This window comes from Sebastes umbrosus, chromosome 4 (genome assembly GCF_015220745.1).
Source record: "Sebastes umbrosus isolate fSebUmb1 chromosome 4, fSebUmb1.pri, whole genome shotgun sequence".
In the NCBI taxonomy this organism is placed as follows: domain Eukaryota; kingdom Metazoa; phylum Chordata; class Actinopteri; order Perciformes; family Sebastidae; genus Sebastes; species Sebastes umbrosus.
In genome coordinates, this window is record NC_051272.1 from 14,319,085 (window position 1) to 14,340,572 (window position 21,488).

The 21,488-nt window shown below is 44.4% G+C and overlaps 2 protein-coding genes across 5 annotated transcripts in view; one reads left to right on the forward strand and one right to left on the reverse strand.

The window, feature by feature from the left end:
• gtf3c6 (general transcription factor IIIC, polypeptide 6, alpha) overlaps positions 1-21,488 on the forward strand; it is a 37,533-nt gene that overhangs the window by 8,535 nt on the left and 7,510 nt on the right. For all 4 annotated transcript variants that reach the window (XM_037768759.1, XM_037768760.1, XM_037768761.1 and 1 more), the window contains exon 2: positions 17,282-17,363. In XM_037768759.1, the coding sequence (XP_037624687.1) occupies positions 17,282-17,363 (82 nt within the window). The remainder of the gene's footprint in view (positions 1-17,281; positions 17,364-21,488) is intronic.
• LOC119487694 (zinc finger homeobox protein 3-like) lies at positions 326-18,226 on the reverse strand. The gene is made up of 11 exons (XM_037768755.1): positions 17,738-18,226; positions 13,321-15,025; positions 12,695-13,233; positions 12,343-12,556; positions 11,574-11,681; positions 11,165-11,301; positions 10,896-11,006; positions 9,226-9,376; positions 4,309-9,068; positions 3,507-4,172; positions 326-3,375 (listed from the first exon to the last, which is right to left on the reverse strand). The coding sequence occupies exons 2-11, from the start codon at positions 14,987-14,989 to the stop codon at positions 3,259-3,261; spliced, it is 8,472 nt and encodes a 2,823-aa protein (XP_037624683.1). The 5' UTR covers positions 14,990-15,025; positions 17,738-18,226; the 3' UTR covers positions 326-3,258.

A 21,488-nucleotide genomic window follows, 5' to 3' on the forward strand; every position in this document is an offset into this window, starting at 1 on the left:
TCCGAGGTCGTTAATATTCATCATATCATTTAGTCACAAAGGAAACTCATCTGGCTGAATGTCACAGATGTAATTAATGAAGTGACCCCAGAGGTCATGGCTCCATTCACCAAACGCCTTCCACGCACTGCTGTGTTACATACACACACACACACACACACACAAACACACCCGGTTGCACATCAAAAGCCTTCCAGCCAGACACACACCACCACCGAACATACAACCTGGAATATGAAACACGCATAACAGGCAGACACCCTCGCATACCACAACATTCACAAAATGGCTTCTCTCGGTTAGACCAAAGGGATGAGACCAGAGCATGCACCAAAGCAGACTTTATTTAGCTCAGTGGAGTATGGGAAGGGAAAGGAAGAGAAACACACACCAGTATGGGAGAACTTTGGGAAGGAGAGTATAGAGACACACTAAACCACTGGAGCAGGACATAAGGACAGGTGCACATCACAGGTATCTTTTTGGTCATCACTATGGCAACAACATATCCAGAAAAAAATGAAAAGAATAGTTTTACCTACAGTAAGGATAACAGAGTCCCTTCACCATAGAGGACCCCAATATGTACATCTTACAGTCACTAAGATCAAGAGAATACGACAAATGAAATTTAAAATAATCAGTATACAAAAAAACTGCCTTTGTGGTATTTGGAATGCACATTTCTGTACAGAAGAAAGCTCATTGGTATTGTCGTAAACATTGGTTAGTTTAAGAACAAAACATGACAGAGTTAGTCAGTCCACATCCTTTGGAAAGTTGGCTGTGATGTCAGTCTAAGTTCAGCAAAGCTGTTTTAGCTGGACAAATGGACTAGAGACATTGCAACACAGAAAGACTGACACCATACCGGTGGAAGGTTTGGGGCTGAACTCCTTCAAATAGCTATGCAGTATCTCCATAAGTATTGAGAAGTTAATGCCCCAAGCAGGTTTCTCTAAAACTGGAAGCTTGAAAAAATATTTCTGGTATTACGAAAGCCATTTTTATCTTCTGAGAAGGGGTAATTAATAAGATACTGAAAAACAAACCTGATGGAATTGAGCCCCACATATCCATTTGTTTTCAACAGAACAACAGAGGAGCAGTTTATCAACAGCATCACAGGTATCATTACAGTTTGTAGTCATTAAAGCCTAGTGGTAAAGCGATCAGAGCATGCATCTTTCTACAGTATCGTTAGAAACTACAGTACATTAGCAGCAAACTGGACATCCTTAAGGGCTGAAGTTCAACACTATGGTAAAAAAAGAAAGAAAAATAAACTGCAACATTTCTCAAGAGAAGTAAAACTCTTTAACCGCTATATTACAGACTGCCATGGCTCTAGTTTGGGGTTTTGGTTACAGTCTCCAGTGTGCTTATGAGAGGCAGAAAACAGTAGCTTAGATATAGGGACTCCTTCCTTCTTTAAAAACAGCAATACATCGTCAAGTAAACAGTAGCGCTTATTTTTGTAGGTCATATGGTTAAAGTATTATCACGTCTTTGGATTTTTGTCTTAAAGCATTAATTATTGTTTAGCTATTATTGTTATATTATCATTATTACAGTTAGAATAAGGACTGGTTGCAAATGAACACAGGAAGAAAGGTAGAGAGCAAACAAGGAAAGTAGGTAGGGAGGGAGAAAGAGGGAAAATAAATTAAGTGTACAAAAATAACATCAATAACATCCAAAGTTTTTCTCAGATTTGCGCAGTAGCTCCCCATCTGTAAGTGGAAAAGGGAGCTATGTCTCAATCATCCAATGAAGTCTTGAGTCAACCATACAAAAGCTAAATACTGTACATTTACCCCTCACACTATTAAACACTTTAGTTTCAATAAGGTTTTTGTAACAATCTATTACTCAGAGGTGAAAAGCTCAGATCTTTGAAATACAGATGTTTTTGTAGATATTTTTTAATACTTAGTCCAAGGTTAAACCATGCCTCCTCTGTTTTAAAAACAGAAAAGTACAGTATTAAGATCACATTTGAAGCGGAGCCATGTTGAGCTGTTGACCTGAGCATAGAAAGCTTTACATTAATCACATAACATTGGTCAGCCATTGGTATATTCAAATAGAACGGAAAGGCAGTAAGTCACCTTGCCTGAACATATCAAAGCTGTCATAATCTTTTCATAATCATGACGCTATTATATCGAAGCAAGACAGTTTATCTCAATCCATAAGATTTATATTAAGAAACTATTACTAAACACACACAATGTAAATTTGAGTTTGGTTAAAGTTTTCATATACAGTATAATGGTTGAGTGCTATAAAAAATAGTTTGCCCCGTTCAGGACAAACTGGCCTTTACGTTCTGTGCTATTTGGGCTGTTATCCACTAAAGGAACATAGAAGGTGTACATGTACAACAGAAGACTCATCATTGGCTTGTGGAGGGTGAAGCTGCATTCTGGCACCGCATCAGTCTATTGGTACTCGGCTTACTTTTGCCAGTTGCAGATCTCACCCATTCACGGTACAGACGTCAGCTCTGCAGTTTGTTATTGAAAACAAACGTGTTGAAACTAAATCCACAGACATGAAAAATTTTGGTTACGAGCTTTGGAATCTGAGTCAGTCTTTACAAAAGCTCTATGCGAATACCTCCGTTTATTTCAAGGATATTTTGTTTTTTTTTCATCTTCTTCTTCATCCACTGTTAACTGCTTTGTTTTTCTTCAAGTTTATCTTTTGGAGCTCTCTATTTACACTAAAATCTCTTTGACAATTTCTTTTCCAGCCTCTTACAGACTGGCACTACATGCTACACAGCTAGTCATCTAGCACTGTCTGGTGGAGGGCCCACTGTGAGTCTGTCATGCAGACTGAGAGGTAGACTGCAGGTCTAGCTGGGCAGTGAGGTCACATACTTGGAGAATGCTCTTTGGCCTCTGTGGCATCTGGTTGGTTTTTTTTTTCAAGGTGGTGTTTGGTTGTAGTAAGGTGTCTGACGGAATAGGGAGAGGAGCTCTTTCCAACAAGAAAGGACAGACCAGGAAAGAGTTTAAGAACAATATGAAAAGAGGAAAGCTGTGGTAGAGAGGACTTGGTTTGGGCTCTCTCCTACTTTCAGTTGAGAGTTTCTCTTTGGGCCACTGTGGCTCGGCATCTTTGGGGTGTTTAGGTTACAGGTTTGGCAGCAAAGTGGACAGGGTATGTGTTTAGACGTCGACAGCAGGTGCAGGAGGGGTTTTGAAGAGAATGTAGTAGAAAGAAGAAAAGGGACCGTAGTCTGCCTCTCTAAGCTCTGTCTCTCTCCCCGGCCCCCGCGGATAGCTCGGCCTGCTCCCTCTCTGCAGAGTCAGAGCTCAGGCTCCTGGCCCTCTTCTCCTTGGCTCTGGCATTCTGGAACCACACCTGCAAAAAAAAATAGTACGAATATATTACCCATTTCCCTTAAAAGACTTGATTGTTCTGAAATTTTTTTAATCTTTAATAAATGCAGATCAAATTGCATTTTATCATTTATGAATATTTGAAACATTTACCTGCACCACTCGGTGAGGCAGTCCCAATTCCTGGCCCAGTGTCTCACACTCATGTCGGTTGGGGGTACGGTGGCTCCTGTAGAAGTCTCTGAGCTGGAGTACCTGGAAGTGGCTCATCTGTGTCCTTTGGCGCTGCTGCTGATGTTGGTGCTGTTGCAGACTTTGCGTCTCACCCCAATCTGAGCTTGGACCCCCAGATCCCTCAGGACTAGGAGACCCTTGGTCAGCCATACTGGAACCCTCCTCACATGGGTACTCCTCATCGTCTTCCTCATAGTCATCATCATCCAGTGGGTTGTTCAGATCAGTGGTTGAAGACAAAGAGGTCACAGATGGCTTCATAGTTATCTCTTTGTTAATCATAACATAGCCATGGTTTGGGATGAGGCTGGAGGATATAGATGGACCTGGTCTGTCCATGACAGATGACATAGCCATCCCAATCTGCGCATTGGATCCATTACTCATCAATAAGTTGTAGCCTGCTCTTTCAGCCTCTGCCCAGTGGCGAGACCTCATATGGGCATCCAGAGCACTCTTTACCTTGAAGAGAGCCCTGCAGAATGGGCAGCGCAGGTGGTTCATACCCAAGCTGAAACTGGATCCCGGCCCCATTGACCGAAATTGTCCTTTTCTCTCTCTGGCTCGTGTATTCTGAAACCAAACCTGTGAAGGAAAGACCAGCATGTTTTAAAATTGGAGATACACATAAGCGTTAAGTCATTTTCTATGCCTTGCTTTCTGCCCCTCTCTCTGAAAAACATTCACTCATATTCAAACACAACAAACATCCATAAAATACCTGAACCACACGTCTTGACAGGCCCACATCGCGTGCAATGCCTTCCAGGACTCCTCTGGTGGGGTTAGAGTCCATGCTGTAGCGCCGATACAAAACTTCAAGCTGTTCTGGTGTGATGGTAGTTCTCTGACGCTTATCCCTTCTGTGCTCCTCCTCAATCTCTCTACTGCCTTTATGGCCTTCAAAACTGGTCTCTGACATAAGCTTTGAACTCTGCTTCATGGGTGACAGGGAACTTTGAGAGAGGCTGGTGAGGGTGTTACTTGAGTGATCAGAGAGAGTGTTATTAATTTGCATGCTGTTTAAGTGTGAAATCATGGGATGTGTGGGATTAGGGTGCATCTGGGACATAGCGCCTGAAAGCATTTGGCTAGCCATCAGGGTGTGGTTGGGGTGGAGCATCATGTAAGGCATGGTTCGGTCTGTGAAGCCAGAGTGGAGAAATTGGACCTGGGACTGAGCTGCCAGGAGGTGCCTGGTCTGATGCTCCTGCCACAGCTGGAATGAGGGCAAGGACACTGGGCAGAGACTGCACTGGAACTGAGCCTGGGTTTGGGGTTGGAGCTGGTTTTTTGGCTGGGTTTCAGTGGATAGGCCAGAGGTGGCATCGGGCAGCCGAATGTGGCTTGTTTCGGACTCTGGAGCAGCAAGGAGGCTGGGTGATATATCAGCGGGCTTTTCGACAGCTTGATCAGAAGGAGGACTGTGCGTATGCCCCTGGCTGGAATGAGCTGTGGATGCGATGGTGGGTACTGTTTTTTGTTTAGAGGAGGAAGAGCGAGGCTGAGGTCTTTCGGGAGTACTTTCTGGCTCCATGTTGGGCTCAGGTTGTGGAGAGGACCCTGTTTTCATGGCCTGTACAATTTCCTTACGCTGGATGTCTGCATCTGAAATTTCATTTTGAGTTTGCCCAACAGTTAGGCTCTTGTTAGCCTGAGGAGAGGTTGTTATATCTTCTTGTTTCCTAGTAACAGGTGTTGTTTCGCCATTGGCTGTTAGATGCTCACTTTCTGTGCAGTGAGAGGAAGAATCAAGGACAGGTGAGTCAGGGTTGGTGTAATACTCATAAGTCAGATCCATGGAATTTTCATTCTGAGATTCACCTTGTCCTTCATCCCCAGAGCTGTTATCACCATCATCATCATTCTTGTAGCAGCCATTTCTCTGTCTGTGAATGTTGTCAACCTGGTTCTTCCCCTCTAATCCATCGTCTGTCCCCCGGTCTTGATGTTTGCGGGCTCTCTGTCTAGCATTTTGGAACCATACAACAATGATTCTGTTTGGGAGAGACAACAGAGCAGACAACCTGTCATATTCTTCCTCTCTGGGGTAGGGAGTCGCCTGAAACACCCCCTGCAGGGTCTCCAGCTGTTGCTCCGTGAAGCGGGTTCGGGAAGAGCGTCGGCCCCTATGGGGCTCTCCTCTTTGGAGGTCTGTGGTCTGGGGCTGTGGGGAGGTGTTGACTGGAAGGCCTGGGGACAGTGAACATGGGGAAAGTGTCAGAGGTTGGGTTTGTGCTACTTCTCTGGACTCCTCCAGGGCTATGGTTGGGGGGTTATTAAAATTGTAAGGGGAATCCTTGTCTCGCTGGCGCTCTTTAAATAGGGTGTTGCGAAACCAGTGTTTGATGACTTTATGAGGCAAACTAGACAGAGCAGACATCTTGTTGACCTCTTCATCACTGGGGAGGGTGTTAATATCAAAGTTTTTCCTCAGAACAGTCAGTTGCTCCTCAGAGATTCGGGTTCGGGTTCTCTTACCCTGTTGTTCAAGTATTGTTGGGCTGACTTGGGGTTGATGTCCTGTTTGGACAGGGCTGTGTTGGGATGGTTGACCCAGCAGCGCAGGATTGAGCTGTGGAGGCTGACCTTGCAAAGCTGGGCTTAGCTGGGGTTGCTGGACTAGCAAAGAAGGGCTGAGCTGTGGCTGTTGCCCTAGCAGTGCTGAGTTGAGTTGAGATTGGTAGAGTTTTGCCAACTCAGGGTTCACACTTGAGTCTAACCAAGATTGGGGCTGGAGACCCATAGACTGCATCACAACTGGAGAGAGGAGAGATAGGTCCATGGGAAAAGGAATGTGGGGTAGGGAAATGTTAGGTAAAGGAAGCTGGGGCAAGGAAAGAGGAAGCATAGGTATTTTAGGTAAGGTAAGAGGTATGGAGTTAGCCGGGGGTGTGGTTTGAGAAGTAGCTGTGGCAGATGTGCTTGGGATGGGTGCTTCTTGTTGTGGTAATTCTTGAGGTTGAGAAGGAATTGGAGAAGAAGGTGCGAGGTCAGTTGATGTTGGGTCTGTAGCTGGAGTACAAATTTTGGTTATTGGATCTGAAGGGTGTACAGGTGAGGGTGCAAGGCTTTTAACTTGAGGCATAGCTGGTTCCGGTGCTACTTCTGATTCTGAGGATGGGACTGGTGCTGCAGCTGAAGCAGTTGAGTTCTCCCCAGATTTAGACTGTGTGAGAGGGTAGATCTGGTCATACTGCAGCCTGTATTCTCTGGAAAACCTCTCCAGTGCAGGAGTAGGAAACAGCTTCCTATGAATGTACTCCCGGTGGCTTTTTAAAATCAAGGCATCTGAAAAAAACTTGCCACAGTCTCTACACTTTTCTCCTCTTCCACAGCATTCTTTCTCTTTGTTTGGTGATTCATCATCTTCCTGCTTTTTCTCTTGTGGCAAACTTGCTATCTCTCCATTGCCCTCTACTCCTTTGTTATCCTTGTTACAGCCTTCCATCTTTCCATCCTGTAGTCCACTAAACTCAACTCTTTCTTCCTCTGAGCATACCTCCATCTTTTTGATATCAGAGCACTCCTGTTTATCCGGTAACATATGGGTTGGTATCTGCTGCTGGTGTCTGTGTCTACTTTGTATATATTGCAGTGCCAACTCATAGCCATAACTCTGCAGCAGGGCTCGAAGGGGCTCCCCATTCACAGCAGCATAGGGCACTCTGGGAGGAGGACACTGCAATCCAGGAACATTAAATGAGGAGGAATCTGTTTCCTCCTTCTGACTCTCATTTTTAACAGTAGGAACAGGCATTTCTTCTTTTTCTTCCTCACCTCTAAAATTGCTGTGTTCTCTTTCTGACTGGTTGTTGGTGGATACACTGCAGCCAACTTCAACCTTAGCTTCACACTGCAAATGATCCTTTGGTTGGCTAACAGCTGAGTTTGAACTTTGTCTCGGGGTTTGTTTCTCGTCTATTTGACGTTGGGACTCCCATTTAGCTTCTGCCTTAACCGGTTCTTTTGGGTTGGCACACACAAACTGACTAAGTTCAAGGCTCTTAAAAGTTAACTCTGGGTTAAGATGCATGTCTCCTGACAAGTAAAAGGGCAGAAGAAGTTGCTGCTGCAGAGAGAGCAAGGTGTCTGGTGCCAGGGAGAAGTGTTGTTTAAGGAGATTCTCTGTCCCTAAGGGAAGATGCTGCATCAATTGGGACTGGAGCAGAGCGGTGTGTTGTTGTAACTGAGCTTGGGCCTGAGCCTGAGCCTGGGCTAATTGCTGCTGTTGTATTAGCATTAGCTGGTTTCTTGATGCTATAAGTTCTGCCACTCTCTTTTTAGCCTGCTTGCTGTCAGATGGGTTAGAGAGGGTTGGCTGGGCCTCGGCTGCTAGGCCAGGGCCTAATAGTAAAGAGGTTGATGAGCTTACTACATCTGACCTCTTGGTGAAAGACAAACTCTTAGATGTTTCTTCTCTGGTGGTAGCAGCCTGAGCAGCAGTAGTGGGGACTGACACTGGAGCAGATGCTGGGGTCTGTTGAGCTGAGTTCTGGGCATTACGGGCTCTTGTCTGATGAAGGACAGAGCGAAGATGTATGTCCAGTGTGGAGCTCTGGCTATAGCCCACTCCACACAATCGGCAGCGGTAGGGCCTAGGATCTGGGCCACGGGGAGCCTCGGGGGCCGCAGCACCTGTGCCAGAGTCCTGCAGGGCTCGTCTGGCCCGATGGAGATGGGACACAGAGTTATAGTGGACCAGAAGAATGGTTTTCTGGGTAAAAGATTCAGAGCATATTGTGCATTTATAGGGCCTGGTGGGATCCAGATAGCGGTCCATTGTGGGGTTAGGGCACTTCCTGAAAACAGAGCTGGAAGTAGGTTCTGATATGATCTCCTCATGTGGCCCTTTCTCTGGCTCAGGTAAATCCTCCTCACCTCCATCAACTTCACCGACCATGTCCTTCTCTTTAAATTGTACTTCTTCTTTTTGTTCCTCCTTTACCTCCATGCCTAGTGCCTCTTCCTCTATCTCTTCATCCTCACCCTCTCCTGCTTCTTGACCCACTTGAGGTGATAAACTAAAATCTTGTTGGACTGAACTCTTATTATGCTCCATGTACTGAGCAGTGTGAGGCGGCAAGTGTGTATTCTGCCCCTGTGTGTTGTCCAGCTGTGAGTGTGTGTTCTGCAAGTGTCTCTGCAGGGCCTCCTGACTGCGGCATTGTCTAGAACAGAGGGGGCACTCTGTCGCCGCCCTCATGGCATGGTACTGCCAGTGCAGCTGGAGCTTCTCCTGAGTGGGGAACGCCAGGCTGCACCTGCTGCAACGGAACCGGTAACCATGGCGATCAGAAAGGGGAGGGGGGTCGCCAGTCGGGGAGGTGGGCGGGGAGGAGGGGGGGGTCTGAGTTGGGGACTGAGGAGCCAGTCTGCCATTGGAAGGGTGAGTGGTGTTGTCTTCTAGGGGTGGGGTGAGTAGAGCTGTGACATCTTTGGGTGCGGCTACATCTCCCTCAGTGTTCTCCACTGAAATGCCTGCAAAATGCGTAAAAAGAGTAATAGTAAATTTTAAATAACATTAGGCCAAGAAAACAATTTGTTTTGAACGAATTACCATGACATGGTTTGGAATTTATTCTTCTTCTATTAATATCTAAATTATGGTCAGTTTTAACATGCATTTTATACCAACCTTTGTTTTTCTGTGAATCAACTGAGGCACAGGAATCATCAGTATGGGAAAAATTTGCATTGTTATTCTTGGTGTTTTTATTTTTCTGAGTATCATCTGTCTCTGGTTCTGTCTGCAGCTCAGGCTGCAGTTGTTCCATGGATAGTGTGACCTGGAAGAAAAAAGTGACAGTCTGTCAATTTTGTTTTTTTGGGGGGGATTTATTGCCAGTTCCACTCAGTGTTGTTTTACCAATTCAGAAAGAAATATGGGATATTACCATATTTTCTTAATCTAACATTATGAATAAAACATTTAATTGTACAGCATAATAGCAAGCAAATATCAAGATGTATAAACATGAGTGTCTGCACACCCAGTCCTAATATCATAAAACATTAAAGTGTGAATCTGTAAGTGTATCGCTACATCTTGCACCTGCCGGCACAGCGGTATAGACAGCAAGGCACATCAATTTGGTAATAAGTGTATATGGTTGAGATATGTGGGTCTGCCCTTCAGCTCCTACGACACCCTCCAACATGCCCCAAGGGTTTAATAAAACTTTACTGAGCTGAATAATGAATTTATTTAAAATCATTCTTCATATAGAAAACCTCCATCTCCACAGCTTCGAGCACTGAGAGCAAATACTATATCTATGCGAACAGCTAGCTACCCTTAGGAAAGGACGGACAGCTAAAGATGAGATTTACATGACAAGAGTTTTCTCTGCGTAACAGCTTCATAAGCGAGAAAGAGAAGAACAACCACACACACACACACACACACATACACACTGCAGAGAAAACTGAAGGTCAGGCTTAATCTAGAGAGCGTAATTGGAAAGCAAGGTACATAATGGCCATCATCACCTCAGTCTGAATTAATGAACCTCAATTACTATCAGAGAGAGTGAGGGAGGGGTCGGAGGGGAAGGAGGGAGGACGATGGTGGAGGGTGGCGGGGGGTAAGGGGTGTAGAATATGAAAAAGAGAGAGAGCATGGAGAGGGAGGGAGAAAGTATGGGGCAATGAACAAAAAAAAACTGCTTCGGAGAGAGAGAGCGAGTAAGGGAGGGGTAACGCATAAGAAATTGAGAGAGAGCTTGGGAGAGACAGAAAGGGAGGGGCCGGGACAGAGATTGCTGAATAGGAGTGATAGGAGTAGCTTGGGGGGGGGGGGGGGGGACAGCAGAGGGGAGAAAGGGTGAAAAGCAGTCAGTCAAGTGGAGGCGAAGAGCGCAAGAGACAAAGGCCACTTAGCATACGGGCCAGGGAGATGGAGGATGGTGATGTGGATAGATGACCAGTCTTTGTTAGTTGGAGAGACACAGTAAAAAGCATGGGGGCCCCTTTTTAGCTTGACTGCACTTCTGGTAATAGAGGGCTACTTAAACATGCATTATAGAAAGACTGGCTTTTCCCTCACTCACTCCGTCAAACCCTCTCTCTTCCACTCTAAAAAACGTGCATACACATACACACCGAATGCACGGCTGCATCAAAGATGATAGCGGGGAGCTACTTAAACATGCATTAAAAAAGCGCTGCCTTTCTCTCTGGTGCCTTCTTAATGGAATTGTCTCCCTACATTTCACTCTCCCCCATCCCCCATCGCTTTTGCCTTCTCGTTTTCTTTTGCTTCCTGACAAACGCAAATACAACAAATACACACTTGCATACACTTACTGTGCTGATGAGCTTGTCTACACAGTCCTGTGCCACACTGTGCACATGTGAGAGATGCTGTCGAAGGTGTGTGTGTGAGAGTTTAACCTGGCACAAAGGGCACTGGACAGTCTAAAAGAGTCGAGAGCAGAAAAAAGTGCTGAATTAGAAGGCTGAAAGAGAGCACAGATGTGCATGGGTTATCACACTAGAACTCCATTAACTGTGTCCGTTGTTACATTTCATATTCACATGGACATAAATTATTCAAATGTGTGTCAACTGCTCACCTGCTGGTTCTGATTTTGCTGGTGAATTCTGGGGCGTTTGGTTGAGATAGAGTTTTCCATTTCCTCACATCCAGAGGATGGACGCTTGACTGAGGGCAATGACTCCCTCTTTTCTCTTTCCTCCTCCCTAGTTTCTTCTTCAAGTAAAAATTCAAATGAACATGTCAATAGATGTGTGTGATATATTATCATGCTATCGTTTGAGTTAACTATAATTCTAGGGCTGCCCCCTCCTAGTCAACTAGTCGACTAATCGGTTGTTTTGGTCTTACTCGACTGTCTTTAGTCGATTAGTCATTTTTCATGCTTTTTTCATGCTCAATGACTCATTTCTAAAGACTTAAGCGCACATCTCTGTATAAATATACTGTATGTTGTTGAATTGTTTTGCACATTGTAGCAGCCATACCTGTCTCCTCCGAAATCTGCTTGTCCTCCAAGTTACAAGTGTCTTTGGTTGTGTCCAAAGGACCAGTGGCGGTCTCACTGGAAGTTTCCATATCATCACTGAGCTCTCCTGGGAGGGGACAAGGCACATAATTATGCTACACAAACATTGTGCTTTATACAATATGCTCTCACAAACTATCAGGCTAATTGTAGTTTATATTATCCTCTAGATAGCATCCTTCAAAAAGACCAATGTCTTTGGACCACACTTCATTCTTCTTGCTTGCCTCCATACACTATTGATCAAGTATTGATTCTCCATTAGAATCTCCTCAGAGGTGGAGTAGAGGTAATATGGACTTACAACACATCAGTTCACCTCGATAAGTCTTAATCCGCACATAGACAAATCGCACGATACACTTAATTTACAACTGAAGTGTTGAACTACTAATTTTAGATGTTGTGAGAGCAGTTCACACACTCCCAACGACGTAAATTCAGTGTTTTATCTTGAATAGACTGCACTCTGGTGACTTGCATCCACCTCCCCCATTCTTATCCAGGGGATTTGTATTGGTCCATTGATTAGCAGGTGCTAGTTAGCTGTTGTCAGGGGTTATTGGGGATATAACAAGGATGTGTATCGACAAATCAATTTACTTGATCAATATCTCAGCAACAGCCATTACTCATTTTCTCACTCTTTTCATCTTAATCCCCTGTCTGTTCGCCGAGGTCAGCAAGCAACATGAAATCAAATACGGCCACACGGTTCATAGTCTTACCTGTGACATCATCAGGGCTTTTCCTGATGGTAAAAATGGCTGCAAGCTCCTCTCCGCCCATTGGCTGCAGCTGTAGTAGCCCTTCCCTCTGCTGATGGGTTGGGGTTTGACTGTGTTTCAGTACTTGGAGTTTAGAAGAGGAGGAGTGGTTGCATAAGAGACAGTGGAACAGCCACGATCCTCCATCAACCTCACCATCATACTGCTGCAGGAACTAAAAATAAGGAAGTAGAAGGGAGAGAATGGAAATGATTATGGTTGTCTGATTATCATGAATTGCTGAATACATTTTTATTTCAAACACAACTTGTATGTTCTAAGACAAAGGGCTTATTATTGAGAGTGGACTGACTCGGTAAACCCGGACGCTGGCCTCGTGGTGTGAACTGAGGGAATGTCCTCGTAGCTTGTCCAAACTGCTGGTCACGTAGTCGCACAGGTTGCACCTCAGCTGGACGGGGTTGCCCTTAGCAATAAGGGCAGCCCCCTCCGGACCCCTGTCCCCGCCCTCCTGGAGGTGAGCTGCAAGCTGGTAGCGGGTGCGGTGTCTGTCAGTCTGGCAGTGCAAGGAGAAGTTAGCCCTCAGCGGGGTGGTGTAGCCACACAGCCTGCAGTGGCAGCCACCAGCAACCAGGGAGCACCACTCAGACTGGGGCAGAGAGCGAGGGGCGTTCAGGTGCTGCTCCACAGACTCTAAGCTGTCGGACGAAAAGCAGGAGCAGACAAGGCATTGAAACACGCCCTGGGAGAGGGGTTCAGAGGGGGACATAGAGGGGGCTGGAGGGGGAGAGGGAGAGGGGGAGGGAGAAGGAGTCAGTGTAGACCCAAGGGTGACTGGCTGATCCGCGACTTGTTGACTGGTCAGCCGCATGTTCAAGGAGAGTTCCGCACCTAAAACACAGAGTGATCATCTGTAAGAATTTACACATTTTTATTCATGTTTTAATGTTGAATTACAGCGAGCGATGCTTCACTCACCTGTGCTTTGCAGGTGTTTCAGCTGCGGGGCAAGACTCCTGCAGTGAGACAGATAGTAACCTCTCTGGAGCCTTAGCATGTTATGTGTGTGTTTCTCGCTGGTGGTGTGTATGCGCAGGTTGCGGGCAATGCTTGTCTCATAGTCGCACACATCACACCGCCACCGCTTACCATGAGAGTGAGTGTGTGCGGGTGGTGTGAGCTTCGCAGGCTGGGTAGTAGGCGGAGGAGTAGAGAGTGGGGGCTTGTATGTGGGCTCATCTACTACGTGACTTTCGGAGGAGCTGCTATTGTTGGTAATGAGAGAAGTGTGGATGTGACCGTTCGAGTGTCCCCCACCTTGAACGTTATTAAGGTGTTTATCCGACTGCATGTGTATGCTGAGGTTGCCTTTCGATGAGGTAGCATAGTCACACACCTCACAGCGGTAGGGCTTGTAGCCACAGGCGTAGGTTTCACCGCGGGCCAAGCGAGGATGGGGCTTCCCCGAACTGCAATATCCACACACGCCTCGTGTTGCACCGCCACACACACACTTTCCCCCGGTGGCGCCACACACACACTGGCCTTCCGTCTCCGGATGTTTCTCCTTCATGTGGACTTGCAGTGTATGTTGAGACTTATAGTGCCAGTTACACTTGGGGCATTTCAGCGTCTTGCAGGAGTTGCGTGAGTGCATTATGGTCATGTGACTGGTCAGTGAATTAGGAGAGAGGTCTTGGTTGAGGTTTTTAAGGACAGCTTCTTTCTGTTCTTCTTCTTTGTCTCTCTCGTCATCCACCTCCGCGTCTAGCTGGCTGTCATTTGGTTCTGGAGCTTTGGCACCATCTCCATTGGAAATGGAAGAGTGAGGAACCCCTGCCGGCCCGTCATCTTCAGCAGGTGTACTGGCAGGCTCCGTACCTGCCAGTGGAAAAGCCAGAGTAGACTGCTGGGATTTAAAGCGCTGAGGAAACCCAGAAATCCAGCCCTGATCTCCCTTAATGTCTTTTACCTCTGTCTCGCTCAGCAGGGCAGAAGAGGAGGACGGACATGTGAAGTGCTTTGGAGAGGTGGAAAGAAAAGGGGAGGGCTCCGGAGAGGTGGAAGGAGTGGGGGAGGGCTTTGGAGAGGCGGCTATTTTGCTGTCGAGTGTGCCACTGGCCTTCGCAGTGCTGGAAGAAGAGCTGTGCTGGCTCTGTTGAGGTAATAAAGAACATTTGGATTTGGTTTGGCTTTGGTTTGAGATGGCCTCCTCCTCTTCCTTCTCCTCCTCTCCCCCTCTGCTGCAAAGGGCTGCTGGGAGGCCCCCTGTAACTGACGCCTCTCCCACACCTACATGCACCTCCCCTTCTTCCTTCCTTTGCCCTGACAAATATCCCTCCCCGAAGTCTTCCTTCATCCCCTGCTTTTGACACGCTCCATTCTCCAGTGACTGTCGGCCTCCTTCGTTCTGCTCACCTCCCTGGGTCTCTTCTCTAGCCTGGGACCCCTCTGCGCCCTCCTCCTCCTGCTGAGGCAGGGTCAGGGGCTCTTTGGCAGGGGCCATGGCTGAGGTATGAGAGGATGACCCCTGCTCCGGACTGACCGCTAGGGTCAGGAGAGGAAGAGATAAAGCCTGGGGACTGAGGTCAGCATCTCTCTCCTCTCCTCCCCCTCCATCCCCTCCTCCTCCCTCACCGCTGTCCATACCAGAGGCTACAGCTGCCACGCATTACTACCCCACCTGTGTTTCAGATACAGAGAAAGAAGAAGAAGGGAGCAGGACAGACAGAGACAGAAGAAGAGTGAAGGGAAAAAGAGGAGAAAATGAAATACATGAGTCATGTAAATAATATTGCATAACAGTGGAGGCCATTGATTACAGTCCCTGGATAGCATCTGTTCAATACTGCCTTCACAGCGCGCAATACAGAGGCTGGTTACTCCGGGGTTAGCGTTAGCCCTTAATGGGAAAATCAATAGCATGAGCGCTAAACTAGGTAGAGGAATGCGGGTAAAGGCTACGCAGGAGGTCTATAATATTTCTCAGGGGATAGGATTAAATAAAGAACTGAATGCTTCTGAGCTAATGGGCTTCCACTAAATTGCCACACTTAGATAAAAGCAGATAAAAGAACAGTTTTTAAAGCCAGTGTATCAGTCTTTTGCTGTGCATTGGTACAAGGATATTATGAGAGGAAACAGGATCTCTGTTGAGCGCGAGCCATTTTATAACACGCAGTGCAAACACAGGGGGTGGCCACAATACAATAAACACCTGTATAATCTAATTTAGTGAAAAATACAGCTCGTACGAGGCAATTTTTGTTGAGATTTCAGACGAGTGTTGATCAAAATCTGTGGTAATTTTTGAAGCAATAGTAAGTGGTGTTGCAGTGTATTTTATTTCTCCTCTCATTGTATGTGTATAACGTTGTGCACACCTCCTGTAAATCCCATTGCTTTCACACTATAAACACACCCATACTGTACAAATAAAAACCGAAGCGATGATGTACGTTAAAATAATGAATCCTTTTTGTAATAAACTGAAACTTTATGTATCATGCATTTATAGTCGATAATGATGTGTTTTTTAAAAACAAACAATTTAAATTAATGTCTATTTTAAGACTACATTTCCTTGGCTTTTGAAATAATCCCGATTTAATGAAACTAGCATGTTTTATCATACATGGATGACCATAAACGTTCAGGTTAATCCTTAAAATTTCCCCCAAAAAAATGTATCGATGAGGTTACATAAAGAATCTTAATCTCCAGCACAATCGTGCATCACTAGACTTCCTAAAAAAATTAATCGGGTCTCTTCTCCTCTCCTGTTTCTAACTGACAGATGGATGCCAGATGAGACAGATACATCTCTCTTACTCTGTGTGTGTCCCACAATCTCATTACTGACCTTTTTTAATCAAGGAGAGACCTTAATGTACCCTTTCACCTTCTCCTTCAACCAACCCCCTCCTCCTCCTCCTCCTCCTGCTTAAACACCCTCTCTCGGCTGTAGCCACCCCCTCTCCTCTCTGCACCTTAAAGATATATGGCTCATATCGGCACTCTGATAGTGCTTTAATGTACTGTGTTTATGTCACAGGCCACAGACCCTTGCCCACTGTCCCGCCGGGTAGTGCTGAGGGGCTGAGCCTGCCTGCCAGCAGCTGAGAACAGTCTCTAATCTGATAAAGATTTTCATTTACACTGCAATCAATAACCTGGGTCTATCGGCAATGTAACTATTTATACAAACATTCCTGGCTCTCTATCGATCACAAGTGCGGGAAACCATCATTTAACAACGTGTGTGTGTGTGTGTGTGTGTGTGTGTGTGTTTGTACATCTACGTGTGTGTTAATGTGAGTAAATCCCCAATGCAAACTGACTCTGATAATGTCAATTAAGCACACACACACACAAATCAACTGAAATTGTACATGTTATCAATGCAAATATGAATGACATATTTGTTATTAGGTGTGATTATTACAGATTTTGCAACATAAAATGATGCACAAATATCTAACAAAAAGTGTGTCCCCTGAAGCTCTATTTTATAGGCTGGTGTGTGTGCGTGTGTAGTGTGTGTGTCTGTACATCTATGTGTGTATGTTAATGTGAGTAAACCCCACTGCAAACTGAATCCTATAATGTCAATTAAGCACACACACACATAAATCAACTGAAATTGTACATGTTTTCAATGCAAATATGAATGACATATTTGTTATTAGGTGTGATTATTACAGATTTTGCAACATAAAATGATGTCCAAAATATCTAACAAAAAGTGTGTCCCCTGAAGCTCTGTCTTATAGGCTGGTGTGTGTGTAGTGTGTGTGTGTGTGTGTGTGTCTGTAGGAGTGTGTGTGTTAAGAATAGAGAGAAAGGAGAGACAGGGGTGTGAAGGGGAGAGAGAGAGACAGAGAGAAGAAGAGTTGTGTGGCTATACTTTAAGAAAATGCATTTTGTTTTGTCTTTATAGGACCTGGACAAACACAGTTGGACATGGACAAAATACTGTTTTGAACGCAACTGCTTTTGGACAGCCTCCACCATGTCTCAAGGTAATAGCACTGAAGCTGTATTATTATTGCATTATTCTGGGGTGCCATACTAACCGGGCTGTTGGAGAATAACCTGCGACTAGAAGTTCACTCCCTGTGTCTCTGTCTGTCTGTGTTGTCAAGCCTCTGACCAACACTCAGCCTGCAGACTACTTCAGCCTTTGTTTATTTACAGTGGACTGCACAGTACCACAAGCTAAACCCAAAGAGTGATCGCGTTCAGTATCCAGTAACAGGTGACTCAATGCACAAGCAGATCAACAAAAAAAAGCTCGATTTGTGCAGATTTTTACAGGCTGCACTAAACCAAACCACCGCCGGGTCGCTTTTCCTCCCATCCCTTTAATAATATCGTAAACAAATGGCAGACTTACATTTCTGCAGCGGCTCTGGTACAAAGCTCCGTACGCTGAATGTGTAGTAGTCCAACAAAACAATCGTATAGAGAGCCCACTCATTCCTTATGAATGATTCCTCTGCGTTTTTTTTACGGAGCCAGGATGGAAAAAAAACGGTGGAGAGAGGGAGAGAGAGAGAGAGCAGCGGTGTGTCCAAGTTGTTACCAAAACAACAGTGTAATTAAAGCTACATATAGGCTGTAGTAAACAGAAAGATGAGGGGGACGGAGGGGTTTGTGCGAGCTCCAGAGGTAGAATGAGTTCTGATCACTGTGGGGGGAAAAACACTTGGCTCTTTATTCCTGCTAATTAGTTTCCTTTCAAAAAATGGCTGAGATTACGCGCAGTGCGCATGTGCGTAATTGCGCAGACACCGCTAATTAGCCCGTTTGGATCAATAGGATTCCGCGAGAGAGAGAGAGAGAGAGAGAGAGAGGGAGGGAGGAGGGAGGAGGAGAGGCTACAGGGGACGCAGAGAGAGGACAAGGAGGAGGAAATATTATTAAAAAAAAAAAGTGCGAAATATTACAGCGTTGAATTTTATTACAAATAGAATGACGTCGCCAAAGGTTCCCATAAATACATTTTTTAGAACGATTTTAAAACAAATAAGCTGATCTAAAAAAAAAAAAAAAAAATGTGGAGAGAAATCATTATTACAGCAAATATCTCTAAAAGACATGATAAAATACAAAAGAAGTACAATGATTTCACAAAAACAGACACAATATGTTTTTTTAGAGGAATAATATAGTGCCACTAAATCTGCAAGAAAATGCGACACTGTCACCGTGATTCACTGTTGAGAAGCACACTGCAAAGGCCCTGGAGGATTGTTTTAGGAATATAATATTGACATTTTTGTTTGAGATAAAGCAAGATGTTATAGACGCTCAAATGTGAGCATTATGTCCCAGATTAAATTTATTTTTGCATGAAATATTTAAATGTCTGTGCTATAAGAGAGACCACTTTCTTTGGAAAAAGTTGAAGCATGTAATTGCAAGGTGTCTGTCTGGTAGACACATATAATAATAATCTAACAAACTGATTTTAAAAAATAAAACAAAAGGTAGAAATAAAAAGATTTCGTCTAATACGAAATGAGAAATTGCAACCTTGATTGTTTTTGGCTGCAGGTCTGTGTCTCGGGTTTTGCTTTTGCTGGTTCATTTTCTCCATTTGGAAAATAAACAAAAAAAACATTTTAAGTCTAAATTGACGTGTCCACTTCTGTGTTTGTCATCACAGAAGACCTTTGTTTTTTTTTTATTTCTGCTCCGGCCGTCCCATCCTCACCACTGGGCTCTATTGTTATGATAATACTATTGTGAATTTCACGCTGGATGTGCAATCTGTCGATCGTCCATATTTTAGAAGGTGAAGACTGCATTTTATTTGTAAGATCAAATAGTATCCTTTACTTTATTATAGGGTCTTGATTGTCAAAAGCTTGTCCTTATTTTAAGAATTTTTATAAATATGAATTTAAGAAAGGTGTTAATATTACAGAGAAAGTCCCTGTGGAAAAATATAGGATTATGACAGTATTACCACAGAATATTAAGAAGGCTATAGCATTAACTGCAGTGAGGTTACTATCAGCTCACTGTTGCGTGAAACAACCGCACTATACAAGGCCATATCGGAATAGTGCATGAATATTAATGATATTTCGTTTGTGTTGGTTTTCAGAGCACTGACATTTTGATTTTTTGGTTTGTCTTGTCTTTGGTTATTTTCTTGCATATGTGCAACTATAAATATGTAAAGAATCGATGCGTTGACCAATTAGTTAAGTGTCAAATGATTTGGCCAACGTTTGTAGAACATCCAATAATTATTTTACGTTTACTGTGATTGTCTGTCTGGCTCAAGACTGCAGGTTATCACAAACATAAATCAGTGACTGATTTGTTCTTTTTACGCCTACATGGATATTTTCTGTTGTTGTTATGGCTGCAGTTAGAACGGTGACAATTTTATGAGCAAAAAGACAATGACAGTGAATGGTGATATAATTTTAACGCCATAGTCCATATTGCAAGGTGTGTGCTATTGCATTGTGTGTGTGTGTGTGTGTGTGTGTGTGAGAGAGAGAGAGAGACAGACAGACAGACAGACAGACAGAAACAAGAACTGATCTGCAAGGTGTGTCTCTGTATGTTGAATAAAAAGAAAAATGTTAAAATGATGACTGAAGCTAAAACAATATCTGTTTATCCTTACATGTGCATGTTTTAATACTGTATTGTATTTCTAGCATATCACATTTGTGCCTCTTGTATGTAAAATAATTACCTGTTAACACAAAATGCTTGGCTCTGAATTTTTTTTTTTTTAACCAATTATGTAGCCTGTTTGAATTTCATCATAAACAGATTATATTACATTTTACACTATAGTGCTGGGGGACGATAATAAAATGCTTTCAAATGATCCTTCATATTATTTGCATCGCTGGTTCTTGATGTAAATTTCCATTTGTATTTGCAATTGCATTTTTTGCATTTTACACAATGAAAACGCAGGTGAACACACACATTTGATGTCTACCTTCACGTGCAAGGTGTGTCTGTATGTTTGTGCTTCACAATTAATATACAACAGAAATAAACAGTCCTCTCTAAAGCCGTCCTCACATACAATCACATTTTTTACAGAATAGACTCGAATAATTCTCCTGATTCATTACACGCCTTGAGAAAATCCAGCAGAGATATGAGAGACGCTCTCCCTGACTGGCACTGCGAGTTCATTTCCGTAGTGATAAATATAGAATTCTAATATTTTATATTAAAGCTCTCATGTGAATGTGCATTTACATTTCCAATTCACACACACACTCCTTTGCATACACACTCAAACATGCGCAGGCCGTACTGTAAAATGCACCATGCCCTCAGGTGTAAGCCAGAGGTTGTTGTTTTCACTGTAATATATAGTTAGCCCTTCCACCAATTTACCCTGTCAGTGCTAATGGGGCAATTAACCACCATGATACCCCCCAGGCAGAAGGAGAGCCAAAAGCTCTCCAACTCCAAACTTGTCTTTATGACATTTATATGACAAAATGTGGGGGGGGAAGCTGGGGACCCATCTGACACCTTGGAGGGTCCTTAATGTCACTCCCTCCCTTGCCCCCTCCCCTCTCTGCCCCAGGGTATGGCACTGAGCAGGAAGTGTAATACATCATGTACGGGAGAGGCCTCGTCCAGCGGGGAGAAAACTTTGTACTCTGCATTCAAAGCTTCAATGGGGCAACTCTGATTTACACCCCGTGTCCACTTTTTCTTGATTCTGAATGTAAACTGACCTTTATAGTAAGCCACATAAACACACTTCCCAGCTAACACACTCCAACTTGACCTCTCCCTTCATTCAAGCCTTTTTTTGGTGTCTATAAGTCCCCCCTATCTTTGTCTCTGCTCGCATTCCCCCTATCCTTCTTACATCCCCAAGGAGGCAATAACCTCCCTAGCAAGTGCTTCCCCTTGAGCCGTTGTCATAGTAACTTGTGGACTGGTCGACATGACAACCCCACCATGGTCCAGAGATAAATGATAGGACAGAAATGGGGAGGGAGACGGCACATTGGGGATTTGCACCCCCTTTAATTTGGTTTGCCTGATTCTGATTCAAAATATTTTTTTTCTCTCTCTCTCTCTCTGAGGGTGAGGTTCATCCAGCGTCAACCTGCTTTACATTTATACAGGTATTTACAAAT